This window comes from Manis pentadactyla, chromosome 9 (assembly GCF_030020395.1).
Source record: "Manis pentadactyla isolate mManPen7 chromosome 9, mManPen7.hap1, whole genome shotgun sequence".
Lineage (NCBI taxonomy): Eukaryota > Metazoa > Chordata > Mammalia > Pholidota > Manidae > Manis > Manis pentadactyla.
Window position 1 is genome coordinate 70,550,797 of NC_080027.1, and position 18,018 is coordinate 70,568,814.

At 42.9% G+C, this 18,018-nt stretch overlaps 1 protein-coding gene across 1 annotated transcript; it reads right to left on the minus strand.

Moving 5' to 3' along the window:
- Positions 1 to 519: 519 nt before the first annotated feature.
- Positions 520 to 13,151, minus strand: KCNA4 (potassium voltage-gated channel subfamily A member 4). The gene is made up of 2 exons (XM_036891893.2): positions 12,716 to 13,151; positions 520 to 9,647 (listed from the first exon to the last, which is right to left on the minus strand). Exon 2 carries the CDS (start codon positions 8,871 to 8,873, stop codon positions 6,900 to 6,902), a length of 1,974 nt encoding a protein of 657 aa, XP_036747788.2. The 5' UTR covers positions 8,874 to 9,647; positions 12,716 to 13,151; the 3' UTR covers positions 520 to 6,899.
- Positions 13,152 to 18,018: the final 4,867 nt, after the last annotated feature.

The following is an 18,018-nucleotide window of genomic DNA, read 5'->3' on the forward strand; positions in this document are numbered from 1 at the left end:
ATATTCCTCAAACTAATAAGATAGTGTGGAACTTAGATTCTCTATTTTCTTACCAAGGACATTTTAATATTAGGTAAGTCATACTACATGTAAAATCCCTCTCCCAACAGGAATGCCAAGAACGATACCCAGTAAGAATGGCAAAGAAATAAATATAAATCCTGCCACATTCTCTAGAGATCCCATCACCTCTTGATAGATTTCAGTCCAGTGGGAGCTTCATTAATTATTTCCTACCCTGCCTGATAGCGAATGAAAGCTTTATTTGGATCATGAACTCTACTAGTTGAAGGAGAAAGAAAAGACTCACTCAGGTGCTATCAACACCATTAGTGTTCTTGGCGGGAATCATCACTATTCAGGTCCAAGTGAATTAAGTTTATAAACAGAATAACATGCATCCTCCATGTTAACTAATGGCCCCTGTCAGTAGGAGAGTTCAGGTGATATACCCCTGGTCACCAAGAGCCATGGGGTTTTCCAATTATTTTACAATTTTGTATGTGAGTGCTCTCAGAAGTTGAAAGATATTGGAACATTCACACACACAAAAGAAAAACATAAAAACCCCACAACAGTAACCTGAGATTTTTTTAATGCTATAATATTACCTTAATTAAGAGAATTAAGGAAGTCACATCAAACAACATCCACAACAAAAGTACAGAAAGATAATGGTTTCAAGTATGTCTATTTCTACAGAGCACAAAGTAGATGTATGGAGCCATATAGTCTAGTTTCCACGCTATGTGCACCCTTTATATAATGGGAATAATGTCCATGAAAAATAAACACTTTGCAATGTTCCATAAAACATACAAATTAACCCTTCTTGGGAATGGAAACCCATATAACCTTATCCCATGGAATGTCCCAGAGCTTAGCCCTAATACCACTATGGTTATACGGCATAAAAATCCAACCTAGAGTGTAAAGAAAACTTTTTCAGTCTTTAGTCTCACTATTTCCCCAAAACACATGGGAATTATGCACTTCCACTTCAAGAAGTCTCTTTCAATGTCTCAGATCATTCATTTTGCTTATGTGCCTTTTGCCAAAATGAAGGCAGAACATAAAATCTGATAAATATAAACATATAAATATATATTAATCTGATTATTTTTAAACAAATATAATTCTTTGGCTCAGTACTGACACAACTTTAGTTGATATCCACAGGGGCTATTAACTGCTTTGACTGATTTAAGAAATGACTGACCCCTCAATATAGCCAATAGCTTAAGAAACATTTGCCTTCATGCTCGCTGGTTTAAAAATACACCCCTGGTCGATAGAATCATGAAAGAAACAATCCCAGTACATTTCCACATGATGCTAATAACTGAAAAAAAACAGCATATTTTTCATATTTATTGTTTTTAATAATTACTATTAAGACCACTACTAAGGTAAGTTGGCATTTCTATCATTTTCACAGAAAATGTTAACTCATATACACTTTCAGTAACTCATTTCTTCTTTATATCAGCCATCAAAACAGTCACCTGTTGGTTACCTCTGCTAATGGTGAGGAGCCACCATGACAAAAGTTACCCATAAACCCTCCATATTTTGCTCTGATGTACATGGCACATTGAACAACAGATCTGGCTTCCCAGTTAGGTTTTGTTTGGCTTTTGTTGTTTCTACTGTACTAGTTTCCTTTTTTTTTTTTTTTTATTTTGCATTTTATACACCGGCTGTTTAATGGGAGAAAATGGTCCTGGGCCTGAGCAAAGCCAGCCTCAGATGAGAAGCAGCTAGTTATGGAAAGATACACAACAGATAATTTGCTGTTTAGGAAGCAAAAGCTGACTGCTTGTGGATCCACTATCAGTAGCTCCTGGTATTCTGGATACAAATTCTCCTTCCAAGATACCAACAGCAGCTAGTGAATCAAGAACTTAACTGCAGGCTGACAACACCATGACTAGCGAACGTGGGAATCCTTTCCCAGGTGACAGACAGCAAGAGTCTTTATGTATCAATTATTTGACTTATACATCTATTCAGGCTCTACTCAGTGTAACCCATGGGCCTGAAAGAGGATATGCTAGAGTCTCACTTAATGCCACAGCTCACTACATATGTGTCATGTTTTCAAAACACCCAACTCATGCCCTGGATTAATTTATTTACCCACAAATAAAGTAACCATATTTTCTGAACCTCAAATTGGACCATATGGCCTGATACATATTAGCATACTTTTGTGAAGAAGATACTGTAAGAAATTGAGACTGCTATGGAAACAGAAAACCAAGTCAGAAATAAAACTCATATCAGTCTGAATCTTAATTTACATTTCAAAAGTACATATTCCCATTTACTACAAAAACAGCTCTGCTTCCTTCAATCATGAACACAAACCACTCCATCAACCTTCTTTCGAATGGCAATACCGATCTCCGTACTAGACAGTAGGACTGTCTTCTAACCTGCAGTGTTACCTTGGTCTGGAAGACTCTATGCTTTGAGTCAAGCTTCTTCACAGGCAGGAAAACCAAGGGGTACCTTTTGTTCATACCAAATGTCCCTTGCAGAATTCAGAATAACTTTTGGGTCAGGAAGATTTCCCTTTGGAACAGGCCCCTTTGTCTTTGAATGACAACATGTAATCATTCTAAACTATACTGATAAAAATATATAAATATATAAAGAGGGATGTTACACTCCGCATCGTGCACACAAGCACATCATATGTTCACTTAAAAATGCAAACCGAACCTACGGGTATTTCCACTTTACTTAGGAATGGCTGCAATGTTAGTGCTGAGGAAGCATCACAATCCTCAAAATCAGTAACAATGAATAACACCATTTCTGATCTCTTGGGATGTAGCGATATCTCTGTTTAAGATGCCAATGTAATTAAAGATAATTTTCTGTTGGTTAATGTTGACTTTCTAAAAAAATGGAAATATATCCCTTAACTCAGAGTATTTTCCTTAGATGTTTCTTAGTCATGTATTGGATTCTATTGCAACACATGCTTAATGAAAAGGTTTTCACAAAGCTTCAGCGATCCTGTTTGAAACAAATTTGACAAGGAAACTGGTACACTTGTGAAATACTACATGTGTTTCTGCATAAAATGAGTTCCCCAGCACAGGTCGGAACACTTGTTTACTGACAAGGCTGTACTCTAACAAAGCAAGAAATCAAAATGTTTACTTACCAACTTTCACCATATGTATTCAACTGGAGACCGAGGAGTTATTTTTTATTAAGTGAATCCCTTCCCTTTAGAAATTGTTAGAATAAATAGCTTCAAAATACACCCTATTCATTCACTTTGGTTTACATTCTAAAAATCTCAAACCCCTCATCCTGCATTTAACCTAACAGTGAGATTTTAAAACTAACTTATGCTTAGTACTTACTATAAAATCAAGGTGATATGACTTGAAGGTACTTCAAAAATATCAAGCAACTTCTATCACCTTCAGAGTGCTAGGAGGAATGAAGTGATTTTATGCTTAAAAAACCAAAACAAAACAAAACAGAATCAGGAGATGAAATGATGTGCCCAGGTCCACAAGCCAGCTCTGGACTCCGAGACCAGCTGTCATTCCTCTGTCACCCACTAGCTCCTTTTCACAGAAATTAAAAGGAATATTTAGGCTTCCTCTCTTCTCTATAACTATGAGGCATTAGTGTTTCCTTTTCAAGCATTCGCAAGAGAGAACACTGCATTCACCCTTGAAAAGACTCTGGTTAGGAAGACCCTCAAATATTGTACTTTTGGTAACATTATCATATGAAAAGCAATGAAAGGATCCCAGATCCTAAAACTTCAAATCTCTAAATGGGGTCACTTCTCTTCTATAGTATATCCAAATATGTATAGTGGCCTTAATGTATCCTACTAAGGAAGATAGTTTCCTTAATCTGTTACAAATAGGCCCTGGAAGCATATTTCCCAGTATAAAATTTTCACAAATGGTACTAAAGCATTTTGTCTATCTCTGACTTGGAAAATTCTATAAAACCACAGCTGCAATGAGGATTCTATCTTTACACATTCTCTATAAGAGAAGTATTCCATACAGAAATGCCCCTATACAAGTCTTAAGGGCTTAAAACGCTTCCTTCTCAGCATGGAATCAAGATCCAGACATCCTAAAATAAATGTATCTTGCAAGAAAAAACAATCAAACATACATACATTTAATAACCTAATAATGTTTGGTTTGGAAGCCCATAACTGTTATTTCTTGACCCTTTTACCCTTAAGAAAACCATGTAAGATAAAGGAAAATCCCAGAATCCCCAAATAACTATATTTCTTGGATTCTCAGAATTATCAGCTCTAATATATATCAATTAAATTTAATAGAACTTTTCATATTTAAAAAGGAGGCATTGTAGAAACAACGGAATACAATATGCTTTCCTTTATAAACACAGTCAAGTCACTGCTATTGCTATTATAGAAATGTTCAATAAACATCCAATGCTGGAGAGCATTTGTACTATTTTCATATAGAATCTGACCTAGTACAGCAAAAGGTACATGGTAGCTTGTCCATGAAGTCAACTTTTTATACTAAGACATGCCTGGGATCTTCCCCCAAAAGAAATTGCTTCAATTATTCAATGATAGGCTATCTTGTGTCTGCAAATCAACTTCTCGTAAGAAGCTCAAAATTAAAGAAATTACCCACAGTTATCACAATATCCTAACAAAGCAGATGTAGCTCATGGGTTCTAAATCTCTTTTTGCCCCAGAGGAAGATTAAACAGTTTAGACATACCATCAAGGCGTTTATATGGCACTTGACATTTCAGAATTTTCATGTTCTCATTTGCTTTCAGCAACAACTCTGAGATAAAACAAATGCTTGATGTGCCCTCTTTTTTACTAATAAGGAAATTGAGGGGCAGAGATTAACAATGTGATTTTTCCAAATGGTGACCAACTTAAATAGTATTACCCTTAGTCTAATGTATGTTACAATTCTGCTCCATATCCAAGATATATTAAAATGCCATCTTTGAAGTCTTGTTACCAGATGGCATTTCCTGTTTTGTCACGCTACTGTCCGCTAGAGATCCTTGGTCTGCACAATCAACTATCCTGCTTGCTCTTTTTCTTTCTCCAAATGGTGTTTTCGAGATGTGTTTCTCTGTAAGTGGTGGGTAAGGGATGGGGAGAGGGTGTAGCTTTGCTTTTAAACCTAACACTGGATTTACTTGAAATTTCAAATACCATTAAAGAAGTAAGGTTTATGTTATTATCAAATGATGGCCTGGGATTAAAAAGCTAGAGAAAAGCTATCCTAGGTCTTTTTTTTCTCCCCCAAGTTCACAGTTGTCAGAGTTCATTATGTGCTAAGATACCCTATGTACCTTTTTCCCCCCCAAACCTCAGGACAACCATTTTATAGAGAATAGAAATTGAAGCCCTCTTATGCATTCTGAGTTTGCTAACCTATATCGCATTATGACATGAAAGTGCAAGTCTGAACTCTAGCTGTTACCTCACATTCTAGAATACCTTGTTGCAAGTTACATGCAGTTATATATGTTATAAATTCTAGTAAAAATAGTGATGGTTATGTCCAAATCAATGTTTTGACCCAATTCTTTCTTATATCAATTTTAGCAAATAGAATGCTAAATTCTTAGGCGAATCCCACATTATGCTCTTATGTAGCTGTACAAAGAAATAAACTTAATAAATCTAGCATTTATGTTGCACATTTAATAGAAAGCTCTTAAGCCAATCACTGTAACTGCTGGGCATCTTATTTCTTCAAGAGTTTTTCAGTGCATGCATTAACTTTGGTTAAATTATTTTGAATTTAAAGGCAGAAGAATATTTATGATAGTATGGTTTCAGAAGCATGGCAACAGACCAATTTCAAAAGATTCAGTTGCTAAATTTTACTTCATAGTCCCTTTGCAGATCAGTTATGTAAATTTAAAAAAAGAAGGGAATCATGTGCTGTTATCTGCGTGGCCATTAGTCTCACACAAAGAAAAAAGAGAACAATAAAATAAGACTAAGAAATCATTCTTCCAATGATTGTCATTAAACTGTTACATTAGTAAACATTCACAGTATGAAGTCTCTCTCAAATCTCCAGCATATAAAGTAGTGCAAAGGAAAAAAAAAATTTCAGTCCCGTTATCTGTGAAAAAAACTTGTTACATTTTCTCTGATTTCATTTCTTCCATTTTTTTTGCTGTCATATCTTTCCAAAATTAATAATAAAATATAATCAATTTCTAAAGGCCCCTGCAGCCTGTTTAAAAGTTAATTTCCAGTTAAAAATAAACTTTATAATTAAATCCAAGATAAAATTGTGACCTATATTCTATTAAATAATTTACTCTTTTTTTCTACACAGTAATTCTTACAATTTTTAAAAAACAACTATAGAATCCAAAGACATGAGATGCGACTAAAGCACTGATAAATGCCTGCTGAAATTCATTAGTTCTTACATAGTAAATACTTCAAAATGCCAACTTTTCCCATCACTACACAATTACTAACAATGTTGACAATTTACTGACATGTACACACGTGCACGCAGCACACACACACACACCAAAACACACATACACACACACACATTCTCTCCATGGAACCATCTGCACTTTTGACATCCTTTCCATTTAATGTGCAAAATTCTTGCATTCTAATAAAAAATATAAAGATAGATTTGCTCCTATTTAAGCCTCCCTCTTCTCCAAGATGTATCATTTATTTGATATGTAATACAAGCTTAGTAACAATTATGCCATGTATAACCGTTAAATGGCATACTACTATATGCATTAGATTCATTTGCATATTTCACTTTCATAACGGCACTCTCTATGCATAAATATATTTGGAGACGCTGGGGTTGTGGGGCGAGGGGGCAGTGGCGGGTGGAGAGTGAGATTCACACATCGGTCTCCACAGCCTTCACATTAGAGCAGTTGTTTTTATCTGTCTCACTGTCGTCCCCTTTTCCCTGACACTTCTCCTCCTTTGCACAGAGAGATTCCTTAACTCCTTCTTCCATCTCTAGATACTCTGACTTGTCCCCCAGGGAAGAAGAAGTAGAGCTCCGAAATTTCTTCAGCAAATTAGAAGGGAGGTAGGGGCAACTGACTGCATTCTGGGTCAGCTGTGTCTGTTCCTCATTCTCAGTCTCTCTGTGGTAGAAATAGTTAAAGTTAGAGACAATCACGGGCACAGGCAAAGCAATGGTTAGGACTCCCGCAATGGCACACAGAGACCCCACAATCTTGCCCCCCACGGTGATGGGCTTCATGTCCCCGTAGCCCACAGTCGTCATGGTCACCACAGCCCACCAAAACGCATCTGGGATGCTTTGGAAGTGGGTAGTGGGTTCATCTGCCTCCGCGAAATACACCGCACTGGAGAAGAGGATGACGCCAATGAAGAGGAAGAAGATGAGAAGGCCCAGCTCGCGCATGCTGGCTCGGAGTGTGTGGCCCAGGATCTGCAGGCCTTTGGAGTGCCTGGAGAGTTTGAAGATCCGGAACACTCGGACCAGACGAATGATCCGGAGGATGGCAAAGGACATGGCCTGCTGCTGCTGGCCGTTGCCCCCGCCCTGCTGCTGGGCCAGGTCCGTGCCCAGCGTGATGAAGTAAGGCAAAATGGAGACTATGTCAATGATGTTCATGATGTTTTTGAAGAAGAGTGCTTGGCTGGGACAGGCAAAGCAGCGAACCACAAACTCAAAGGAAAACCAAACGATACAGACCGTCTCCACAATGAAGAAGGGGTCGTTGAATATCGTGTGCCCTGAGTTCTCTGGGTGCGGCGCGGAGGTGTCATTCAACAGCCCACTGTGCCCGCCCGCGCTCAGCGCCATGAGCAGATCCCTGTCGTCCCTGAACTCAGGCAAGGTTTCCAGGCAGAAAATCACAATGGAGATTAAGATGACCAGGACGGAGACGATGGCTATGCCCCTCGCTGGACTGGAGCTCTCGGGATACTCAAAGAGAAGCCAAATCTGCTTTTTAAATTCATTCTCCGGCAAGGCCCTGTCCTCCTCCTCTCTCACAAAGCCCTCATCCTCCCGAAACTTGAGGAGGGCCTCCTCTCCCAGCTGATAGAACTTCACCTCCTCGGTGAAGATATCAAAGGGGACATTGACCGGCCTCTTCAGACGGCCTCCTGATTGGTAATAATACAAGATGGCATCAAAGCTAGGCCTGTTCCTGTCAAAAAAATACTCATTACGCAAAGGGTCAAAGTACTGAGTCCTTTTCTCAGGGTCCCCCAACAAGGTCTCTGGAAACTGGGCCAGGGTTTTCATCTGAGTCTCAAAGCGGAGGCCTGACACATTGATGACCACGCGCTCACAGCAGTCACTGTAGCGAACTGAACTGTAGCCCCCGCCGCCCCCGTCATCCTGAGGCAGCAGGTCCGTGTAGGAACATTCATCAATGTGGTCATCTTCGCTGTAGTAAAACCTTCCCTCCTCCTCTTCCTCCTCCTCCTCTTCCTCCTCCTCCTCCTCCTCCTCTTCCTCACTCAGCTCCCTCAGGATCTTCTCTTCAGAGCCGCTGGCCATCAGGTCAGTGCAGTGAGGAAAGCTGCTCTGACGGTGGTGGACTTTCTTCTTCTCGGGCCGCTGTCGCCTCCTCCTCCGGCTACCCCGGCTGCTCTGAGGGTCATGGGAGGTGCAGGCCCCACGCGACTGGTGGTGGTGGTGGGATCCCCCTCCAGTACCCCCGCCGCCTTCCACAGCAGCTGTGGCGGCTGCCACGGCGGCTGCCGCAGCAGCCCTGGAGTGAGCGAGCCTCTCCCGCTCCCGGGCCCTGGCCTGGGCTGCATAACCATAAGGCATGTGACTGTTGCACCCTGAGCTCTCCGCACTCACCATTGCAACCTCCATGGTGGTGGCTTTGGGAAATGGCTGGTTCCAGTTGTAGACGAAGAACAAAGAAAAATAGGGCAGCTCCTTTTCTCACCAGATTAAGGTAAGTTTGGAACACTTAAGCAGATTGCTTGGAAGACTAAAGATATTTTCAGTCCAACTTTGCATTTTCTGTTTTTAAATCAGCACACCCCATACTCTCGCTTCCCAGGGATTCAACATTGCGCTCCAGAGCTTGGCTTATCTAGATAAACAGCCTACCCCTCTCAAGCCTATGTCAGAAATGGTTGGGGTCTCCCAAACACCTGTTTGGGGATGATGTTCAAATTTGGAAATACGTCTGGATGTGGCTGATGATGGATGCCACAAGATTCGAAGGCAGGAAGTATCTGACAGCCAGCAGTTGTGCCTAGAAAATGGAATATATTTTTCTACCATGGAAATTGTCCAAAGCTGAGTCCATCAAATTTAAATAAAATGCAAACAAGCCTTTAGTCTTAGCACTTGCCTTCTAGTGACGGCTTGACCCATGTTAACATGTGACTTGAAGTATGTCCAGCCATTGCTGCTCAAAGCCTATCAGGATGACTCTCAGGCTCTCCCCTTAAGTTCATCACAGGTTTCCTGGACCCAGGGGCAATGCCAAGCTACCAACAGAGGCAAAGACCTTGGGAGGTAGAGAAGGTGCAAGATGAGGTGTCAGCAGGGGCAAACCCAACTCTGAGGTCTCCATAGAAATCAAAGAAATGCTGAGCATCCTTCAGCTAAAATCAAGCAGAAGAAGCACTTCACCTGAAAAAGGAAGGGAAACAAGCATAGGAGAAAAATAAAAAGAAGAATCAAATCATAACGAGCAAACTGAGCATTTCCTTCACATCCACTTCTTTCTCTTGCCCTCCAGCAAATAGAAATACACAAAGCACCATGTGACCATATATTTCCAAGGAGTCTGAGGCAGGTTGTTAAATCTCCTTCTCACTAAACCATCTTTCTGTCCTTCTTATTTGGTTATTATTTTGGCTCTAATTTCATGGCAACTCAATTATTTTTCCTCTCTCTACTCTCAACCTAATGGCTCTTCTTTCAGTCCCGCCTTTCACTAAGGCTAAGTCTTAATTCAACAAGAATAATGCTGTCACTTTACAGCTGCTTCCATCATTCTTTGATATCAAGTCATTTTTAAAATATTTCACTCATAAAATATTTCTCAATCTAGTGCCCTTACACCCCTCTCTGTCTTGATTCAGGATTAGAGAAGTCAGAAAAAAGTTTTCTTTAATCCGGACTCTACCAACTTGAGCAAGCTTCAGTCACCTCATCTACAAAGTATGGGTGATTATGCGACATCCCCCATCCCACTTTTGTAAGGATTGAATGAGTAGACAGTGATAGAATACACAGTGCCTTGGCACATAATGAATATCAATAAATACTGGCAGACACTAATAACATGACAGTAACCAAACTTTTATTGGCTATTTCCCCATCTCCAAATGTGCATGTCCTTATACTAATGTCTAACGTTAGGGAAGTACAAAATGTGAGGACATCCAGAACATTCTGAAACTCACCAATGGCCTGTATTAAGTTGGCACTCCCTGACTCCCTGAAGCATAGCCCTGTTGTTGTTTTTCTGTTCCTTAGACTCCAGAACGCTCCCTACCACTCCCTGCAGAACCACCCACAACCTAGGAGCTAGGCTCAGTTTCCACAGCCCTAGTAATCATCTTCTCTTCTTGTGGTTCCTCCATGTTCACCTTGATGCTCCCCACTATACTCCTCTCAAGAGACTAGCTCCTCACGCTTTAAATCCAGTTTGTGTGGACTTTGTTTTCAGCCTGTCATACTTTGCCCCCCTATAATTTAATCCATGTCTCCTATTCCCCAACTTCCCTCCTCCTCTCTGTCCCAGCCCACCTTGCTTTCCAATCCCCCCCTTCTTGATCATATCTTCCTTGCAGCCTGATTTGTTTCCACTATCACTTGGTATTCCTGGCCTTTCTTCTTCCTTCTGACTTTGGCTCTCTCTGCGTCTGGCTAAGTCTAGCTTCCAAGCCAGGACCTGTAAGAGCTCCTGCCCCAATTGCCTGTCTCCTTGCTCCTTCCATTCACTCTATCCACCCGGACTTCCAAGAATGCAGAGTGGCCCAGAGAATTGGAGGAAAATGACAGAACTCAGGGCATCTACCAGCTTCTATTACTAGAAGCACTTGGGGAGGATAAGAGAAACAGCTTTCTGGAGCCAGTAACAGGATTCAACTCTTGACCACCTGCTGCTATTTGCTGAATTGTGTCAGCCTAGAAGCCTAAACACACCAGAGTTTCATGAAGTGACTAGCAGGGAAGTGGCAAACACAGGGCTTCCCAGTCACAGATCCCTTCTCGATTGCATATTCTCCAAGGGCAAGAGGTGAGCCTAACTGGAACACAAAATCCAGAAAATACATCTCTGAAGTTATCTCAAATGACATACGCCTTTCTTTGCCTAACTCCTACTACCATCATCTTTTACTCTGAAATGCTTACCCTCAGGAGGTCTTCAAATCTCTACATACAAAACCTCCCTGGAATCACATTCACTGTGGAGGGCCAGGCCATCATTCTTTAAAGACTTTCACAGGCCAAAGAGCCTGAGAGTTTGCTTAGTTTCATTCCCAACTCCCTCAAAGCGATTATAATGCACTATTTAAATAACGCCCTAGTGTAACCAAAGTACCCCTATATTTGTATTCTATGCATATCCCTATCCCCAACAACTGGCTCCCATAAGGTCATGAATTAAAGGGTCTTCTAATTTACCACCAACTCTGCAGGAGATCCAGACCCACCCTCTTTTTGATCTACCATAAATAATTTCTTATTTATTTGGGTTTGTTAGTTTTTGTTTATTTAACTCCCTTGTCCACCCTACGAAAAGCAAACTACCTTCCTTTTAATTGGTTACAGTTACCTCACTACCCCTGATCTAAAGAAGAAGAGGGGAAGGAGAAGAAAAAGAAAGGAAAGGAAAAAAGAATCCTTCCACCCACCAAACCAGACTGGTTTAAAATCTCTCTTCCTTCTCAAGGTGTTCATGTTAGGAGAAGCTATTCCAGCAGACTCCCAGGAGCCGTTATGGGGGAGACCTTTGCAGAGAAATTTCCCTTCCTCTTTAACATCATTAAACTAATAGGATTTTGCAGAATACATGTTCTTGAATTCCTGCACCTCCAAAGAGCCAAGCATCCCACCCTTCCTCCTCCCACCCCCAACCCCCGTCAAAAAGGCTGTTTTCATGTCTCATTGCTAATTCCTGCAACAGTCTTCGGTTGATACCTGAATCTTATCAGAGAGAGAAGGAGAAAGACTGAGAGAATCAGAAAAGGCCAACACCGTGAGAAATATACACTTCAACGCACGCCATTTATACAGTCCTATGTGTTGCTCAAATGCCCGGAGAATGCACCCAAATCCAAATGCTAGGAGAGGATGCAATTCAAACCCGTTCACCAGCTGTTCCCAAAAGAACGGAACCGGTGAGTCTGAAATGAGGCAAAATGATGCTAAATCTAAACCCCACCTCGTTGAGAAACGACATCTTTAATCGCACCCTCGCCTCCGGATTCAGGTTCCCGCTCCGGCACATTAAGCAGGGCGCACGCACCCCATCCCCAGGGTTAGGAAAATAACAACTGTTGGCCCCCCGGAGCGCCGCGCAGCATCTGCACCTCCCTCCTTCCACCTCCTGGTTTATTTTTAACCGCCTTCCATTCATGCCCTTCTGTCACATTCCCGATATTATTTACCCCTCAGATGTCCACTGTTTCTTAACAGCCAAAAGAGGAGAGTGAAGGAGAGACAAGAGAGGTTAACATACTTACCGTTCTGAGGTGGGTTGAAAAATAAAATTAAAGAAAATTCCCCGGTTAGTTGTTCTTTCCCTCTTAAGCTGCTACAGCTGGAGGAGGGGGTAGAAGGAATCACTCCGGTGTGGCAGGTGGAAGCTCCACAACATCCGCGGAACAAGTTCTGTTGCCTGGCCAGGGGGTGCACAGAGTCCTCGATGCTGGAGCCCAGGGTGGGGATCGGGGCTGCCCCAAGAAGACCCCAAGACTCCGGATTCCTCTGGAGTTCAACACAGGAGGGCTCGTCCGGGAAAGGAGGTCAAGGCTCCCCAGAGAAAGCAACAAAATCCTAGACAGCAGCGATCACTCGTTAAACCCGAATTCCTCCTCCAGCATCCATCCCTCTCCCTCTCTCGCCCGCTGCAAAAGCAGCACACGCCTCCCCTGGCCGCGAACGCGCGCCGGCCGGGGGCGGGGCCAGGGCCGGGCCGAGGGTGTGGCGTTCGCCGCGGTCGCCAGGGGCGCCTCCCCGCGCGGCAGGGCGAGCGCAGTCACGACGCCGCCACGGCCCGCGCCGGGCCCGGCCCCCCGACGCCGTGGCTCCGGGCAGCGCCTGGGAACCACTCCAGGGGGCCCGTGGCTGGTGCTCCCAGAGGCGAGGAGCATATACCGAGGGCGAGGCGTTCCCGGTGAGCTGAAATGGGGTCCTGATCCTCTCTCCTGGTGGGAGCCCCAGGAGAGGTTGGAAGGGGCGACCTCGACGGGAGGCCCAGACTCTACAACAGGGTGCCTCTGAGCATCTTCTCTCCCTGACCCGCTTTCTCTCCATCTTCCACGGCCTACCAGCCGCCTCCCATAACGGGTTTTGAGTTTAGGGGCAGCCGATCGAAAGCCCTCCCGACGTCTGCGAGTTCGCCCCGCCGCTCCATCTCCGCCTCCCCTACACACAGTTTGTCAGCCTCAACTCGGGGGCCAGGCCTCCGGGGCGCAGAGGAAACGTACTTTAAACGTGTGTTTCACCCGGCTGAGGGATGGGCTGCAGAAATTGTAATAAGGCCCAAGTTAAGTGCTGGGCACTGGAGGCACAGGGCCGAGCGGGAGAGAGCCGTAAGGCTCCTGCGGGTCACAGGTCCCGCCCGAGGGTGGCGGGGGGCTGTGGAAGTGGAGGAGCCCTTGGCGAACCTGTTGCTGCAAACAGAAATACGACTCGACGAGTGGTTTGGCTCCCGGGAGATCTCCTTGGTAGTTAGCGGTCGGCTCTCTACCACCACCCACCTCCATCGGACAGCAAAACGCGTACTACCGTGCCCCGGGTAGGCTCCCAGCTGGCTTATTAGGTGCTGGCATATGAAGTGCCCTTGGGCGTGGATGCAAATACGCAGTTCCCACAAATCTAAAAGAAAGGTTAGCGGTGGAAAGTGGGGATTTGCACGCACACGCACACAGAAACCCAGGTGGCGACGGGGCCTCCGGGCACCTCTCCCCACTCCGTTTGATCCGCCAAACAAGCAGTAGCGGCGCGCGCCACCGCTACTGGAGCAAAATCCGACCTTGGGAGGGTCACCTGGCTCCCAGGCGGCCACTGTCGTTCTCAGCTGGCAGCTTTGTTCGAGGGCCCTATTGGACCTCCTCCTTTTGTGGCGCTCAATTAATTATTAAGAGAAATATTCTCTAGCTGAATTATAGATATGCCCTCGCTCACTCACTAACCGCTGCTGGTTTGGCATAGGACACCTGGAGGACTGCTTTTTTTTTATCTGTTTGATTTTTTATCTTCTTTTTTAATAAATAAAAAAAAATCGCATTGTAATCAGTGAAAAGAAAAAAATAAAAGGGGAAAAAAAGATCACCTGACATAGGGCCTGGTTTTCCTAACTTCTTCAGTTAGTGCAGCTTGAAATTTGTCGTGAATAAGATTCCCTGTGATCCTATGGCCTGAACCGCCAGTGAAGAAATTGAGAGAACCGTACCTACCTGCACACCTGTTATAGAAAGGCTCTTTGCCGCCAATCGTTTCCCCAACACAGTTCATTCCCTCTAGTAGGAAAGACGGATTTCTCCAGAAGTAAAATTGATCAAGAGCATTGACCCAAAACCCTCGCTGTGCCTCCACAATGTGATGTAGTCACTGTGTGGTTTCATACATACCAAAGGCATTTAATCTCACCAGAATGATGTTTTTCGGGATGGTAGAAAGCAGGGCTGAGGGCATAGGATCTTGGGACTAGTTTCCCAAAAGCAATTTGTGAGATCAATCCCCAGCAACAGTGGAAAGCTTTCAGGGAAATAGAAACTGAGATTGAATGAATTACAAAAGATGACAAGTTACACTGAAGCTTGGACATTTTAATTGGATCATGTTAATGCTTTGATGTGCCATTTTTTGTTTGTTCCTCTCATGGCCCACAGAATTTTTAAATTTTAAACGCCTGAAGATTTTATAAATATTTGCACTTCTTAAGTATAAGAAATCTGTACTAAAGCCCCACAGCAAGAATGCAGCTGAGGAAAAAATCATTCTCTTGAAATATTTATCCAGGTCATACAAGGAGTCCTTACGGAGGACTTGATCAAGGCAGGTAATTTTCAGTGAGTGCTCACCTAGTACCAAGCTCTGTGCGAACTTCTTTGCATGCATATTGTCTAATTTTATCTGCATAACTAAACATTCCAGTGGTAGCTACCCATAAATGTTTTTAGAGAAAGAAATTGAGGTTTACAATGATTAACAAACTTGCCCAAAAGTTATACAGCTAATTATATAGCAGGACTGGACCTTTAACATCTGACTTTAAAATGGATAGACTGGTGGGGATAATACCTTGTGGTCTATGCCCATTTGTCCTCATAAATGAGTGTGTTTCAGATACATAGAGATTATGAAGCAGAGGTATGTACAGTGATGGAGGTATGAGAATGGTTTTCCTGGAATGCAAAGAATAGAGAATCATCTGATTTAGGGGAAGCAAGCAAGCATTGACAAAGAAAGGAGAGATGTTTTGAAGAATGGTGAGAATTAGAGTGGCTGCCATAAAAAATCCAAGAGCTCTTTGCATGGGTGTGGACCAAGCAGAACTTGAACCTAAAAGATAAGTGGGTCCAATTGAGAAGGATATGCCCCTTTCTCCCTCCCCCATCCCCCCCAACGCAAACTCTTTGCCCTTTTAAATAATTTCTTTATAAAACAAACAAGAAACATTCCATTTCTCCCCCTGAAATTCTCTTACAGATTCCTAGAAACTCACACAAATGAATGGTAGCAGAAAGATTCTTTGCTTGTGACCAACAAAAATCTTACCTTGTCTCAGTCCCAAAACCATCTTCTTTGGAAAGGAAAAAAATTATTTTCTTGCCTTTCTTAATCATCAACTAGTCAAAATTTGTCAAACTCTCCAATCCCAAATACACCTATTACAACTAATTTCTCCCTGGCTTTGAATTCTCTAAGTGGTGGTACAAATGTTCCAGACCATACAATGAAGTCTTTATTTATATAGAGATGGGTGGAGGGCAGCAGTTCTTCCCTTGTACCAAGAAGATAGGAGGCTCTGAGGGATACAAAGTTCATTATAAGTATTTTTGTTCTCTTTGGGGACTACAGTCCCCAGTGAATTGCAATGTTCTGTCTACTCTTCCTCTCTCTCCCCAAGAAGCCTGCAACACCTCCCTGAAGACAGGCACTGTATCCCAAGCACCCAGGGTAATATCTGACCCAGAGTGGGCACTGGATGAGAATGTACTAAAATTAATGAATAATGGAAGAGGCTTCCATTTGCCAAGAAAGTTCAGCCCATGTGTTGGAAGAGAACTAAAAGAAGATCACTTTTTTACCTGCTTACCCCAGCCTTTCAACTGTCTGACTTACAAAATTCTGAAGGACGTAGAGTGAAAAAGTCTTGAGGGACTTGATTCCATGTCCCCCATTCCCAAATCTGTGGATGCAGATGTTCTGAGTAGCCCATCATTCCTCATAAAATGCAGATCACTCAGCTAGTTTTCTCCTATACATGGATTTTTCCAAAGACTGTCCATCACCACTTCCCATCCATCTTATGCATACCAATACTGGTCAGGTCTTAAGACACAAGAAAAATGTATTTACTTGTAACAGTGAGGAAAGCAACCCTGAAAACGAAGACTGACCACCTACTCCCTGACTCTCTGATCACAGCACTGTGCCAGGCACAATGGAGGGTAAGATAACTGCTGCCTGCCCTGGGTGAACACCTGTACTCTCAGGAGTGAGAGATTTGTCAGCATGCTCTTATGGCGAGGATCAGATAACAGTCACACCTGGGCGAAGAGAAGCAGAACCTAACTGAGGTTGGAAAGAAGGATCCCAAGATAGGGGCCACATGGTTAAGACTTACTGAACAGGGGTGGCATATGTGAGGATAAGCAAAGACAAGCCGAGGATCCAATAGGGAGTGGGAAAGGGAAGCAATGAGAATGGACTTAGATATGCCATGTTCAAGAGTTTGAACTAGGGTCCATGATGAAACACTGCATGGAAGGACTCTCAACCCTTTTCCCACCTCTACACATACAGCACAGATGTAGTTCATACAAATGACCAGCTGCTCTGGGCAAAACCAAGTTAGCAGGTGTCTTCCACAAGTGGACTGAGTTACATGCATGTCCTAGTTTCCTGGCTGCAATGGCATCCTTTCCTCCTCCATCTATAAATGCATCTCAGAAGCCAAGTGAGTGAAATGGCATAACCTTAAATTATCTCAGATTTAGTTTTGTCCCCCTTTAATTGAAATTTACAATGCACCCGACCTACCAGGAATATACCAATGTGACTGACAGTGCTGTTGAGATCCACTCCGTCAGATACACTAACGAGGTGAGCTAGAGTCATCCTTTTAGCTCTTTGTTCTGCTTTCCTTATATATAGTTAGGAAATAGGGCAGTTGTGGAGGCTCACTTAAAATGAAGCAACAGCCTCAGTGCAGATAAAAATCACCCACAGCCTTGTCTTGGCACCAGTCAATCAAGTGCAAACTTGGGGCAGACATGAATCAAGGCAAGGTTTAGGTATAGAATGGTGTTTCAGTTCCTATAGACACTACTGCCACCATGCCTTCAAGGAACTTTTCCTGTATATCTAAATGTAGACCTTATTCTGAAAATAAGAGATCATGGTATATTTCCTGAAATATATATGAAATGTGTTGCAAACTCTCGGAAGGCCCCTTTAAATATAGTCAATGACCATAGGACAAACTGGATTCTATTATCATGAGAGTTGATTCCTTCCCCTTTTCCCACATCTTGATTTTGATTAATACCTTCCATCCGCTAGAACAGGCATCAGCAAGGCTTACAACAAACCT

Bases quoted from the DNA above. Each gene is read 5' to 3' on its own strand.
- KCNA4 (XM_036891893.2), bottom strand. From the start codon at position 8,873: ATGGAGGTTGCAATGGTGAGTGCGGAGAGCTCAGGGTGCAACAGTCAC.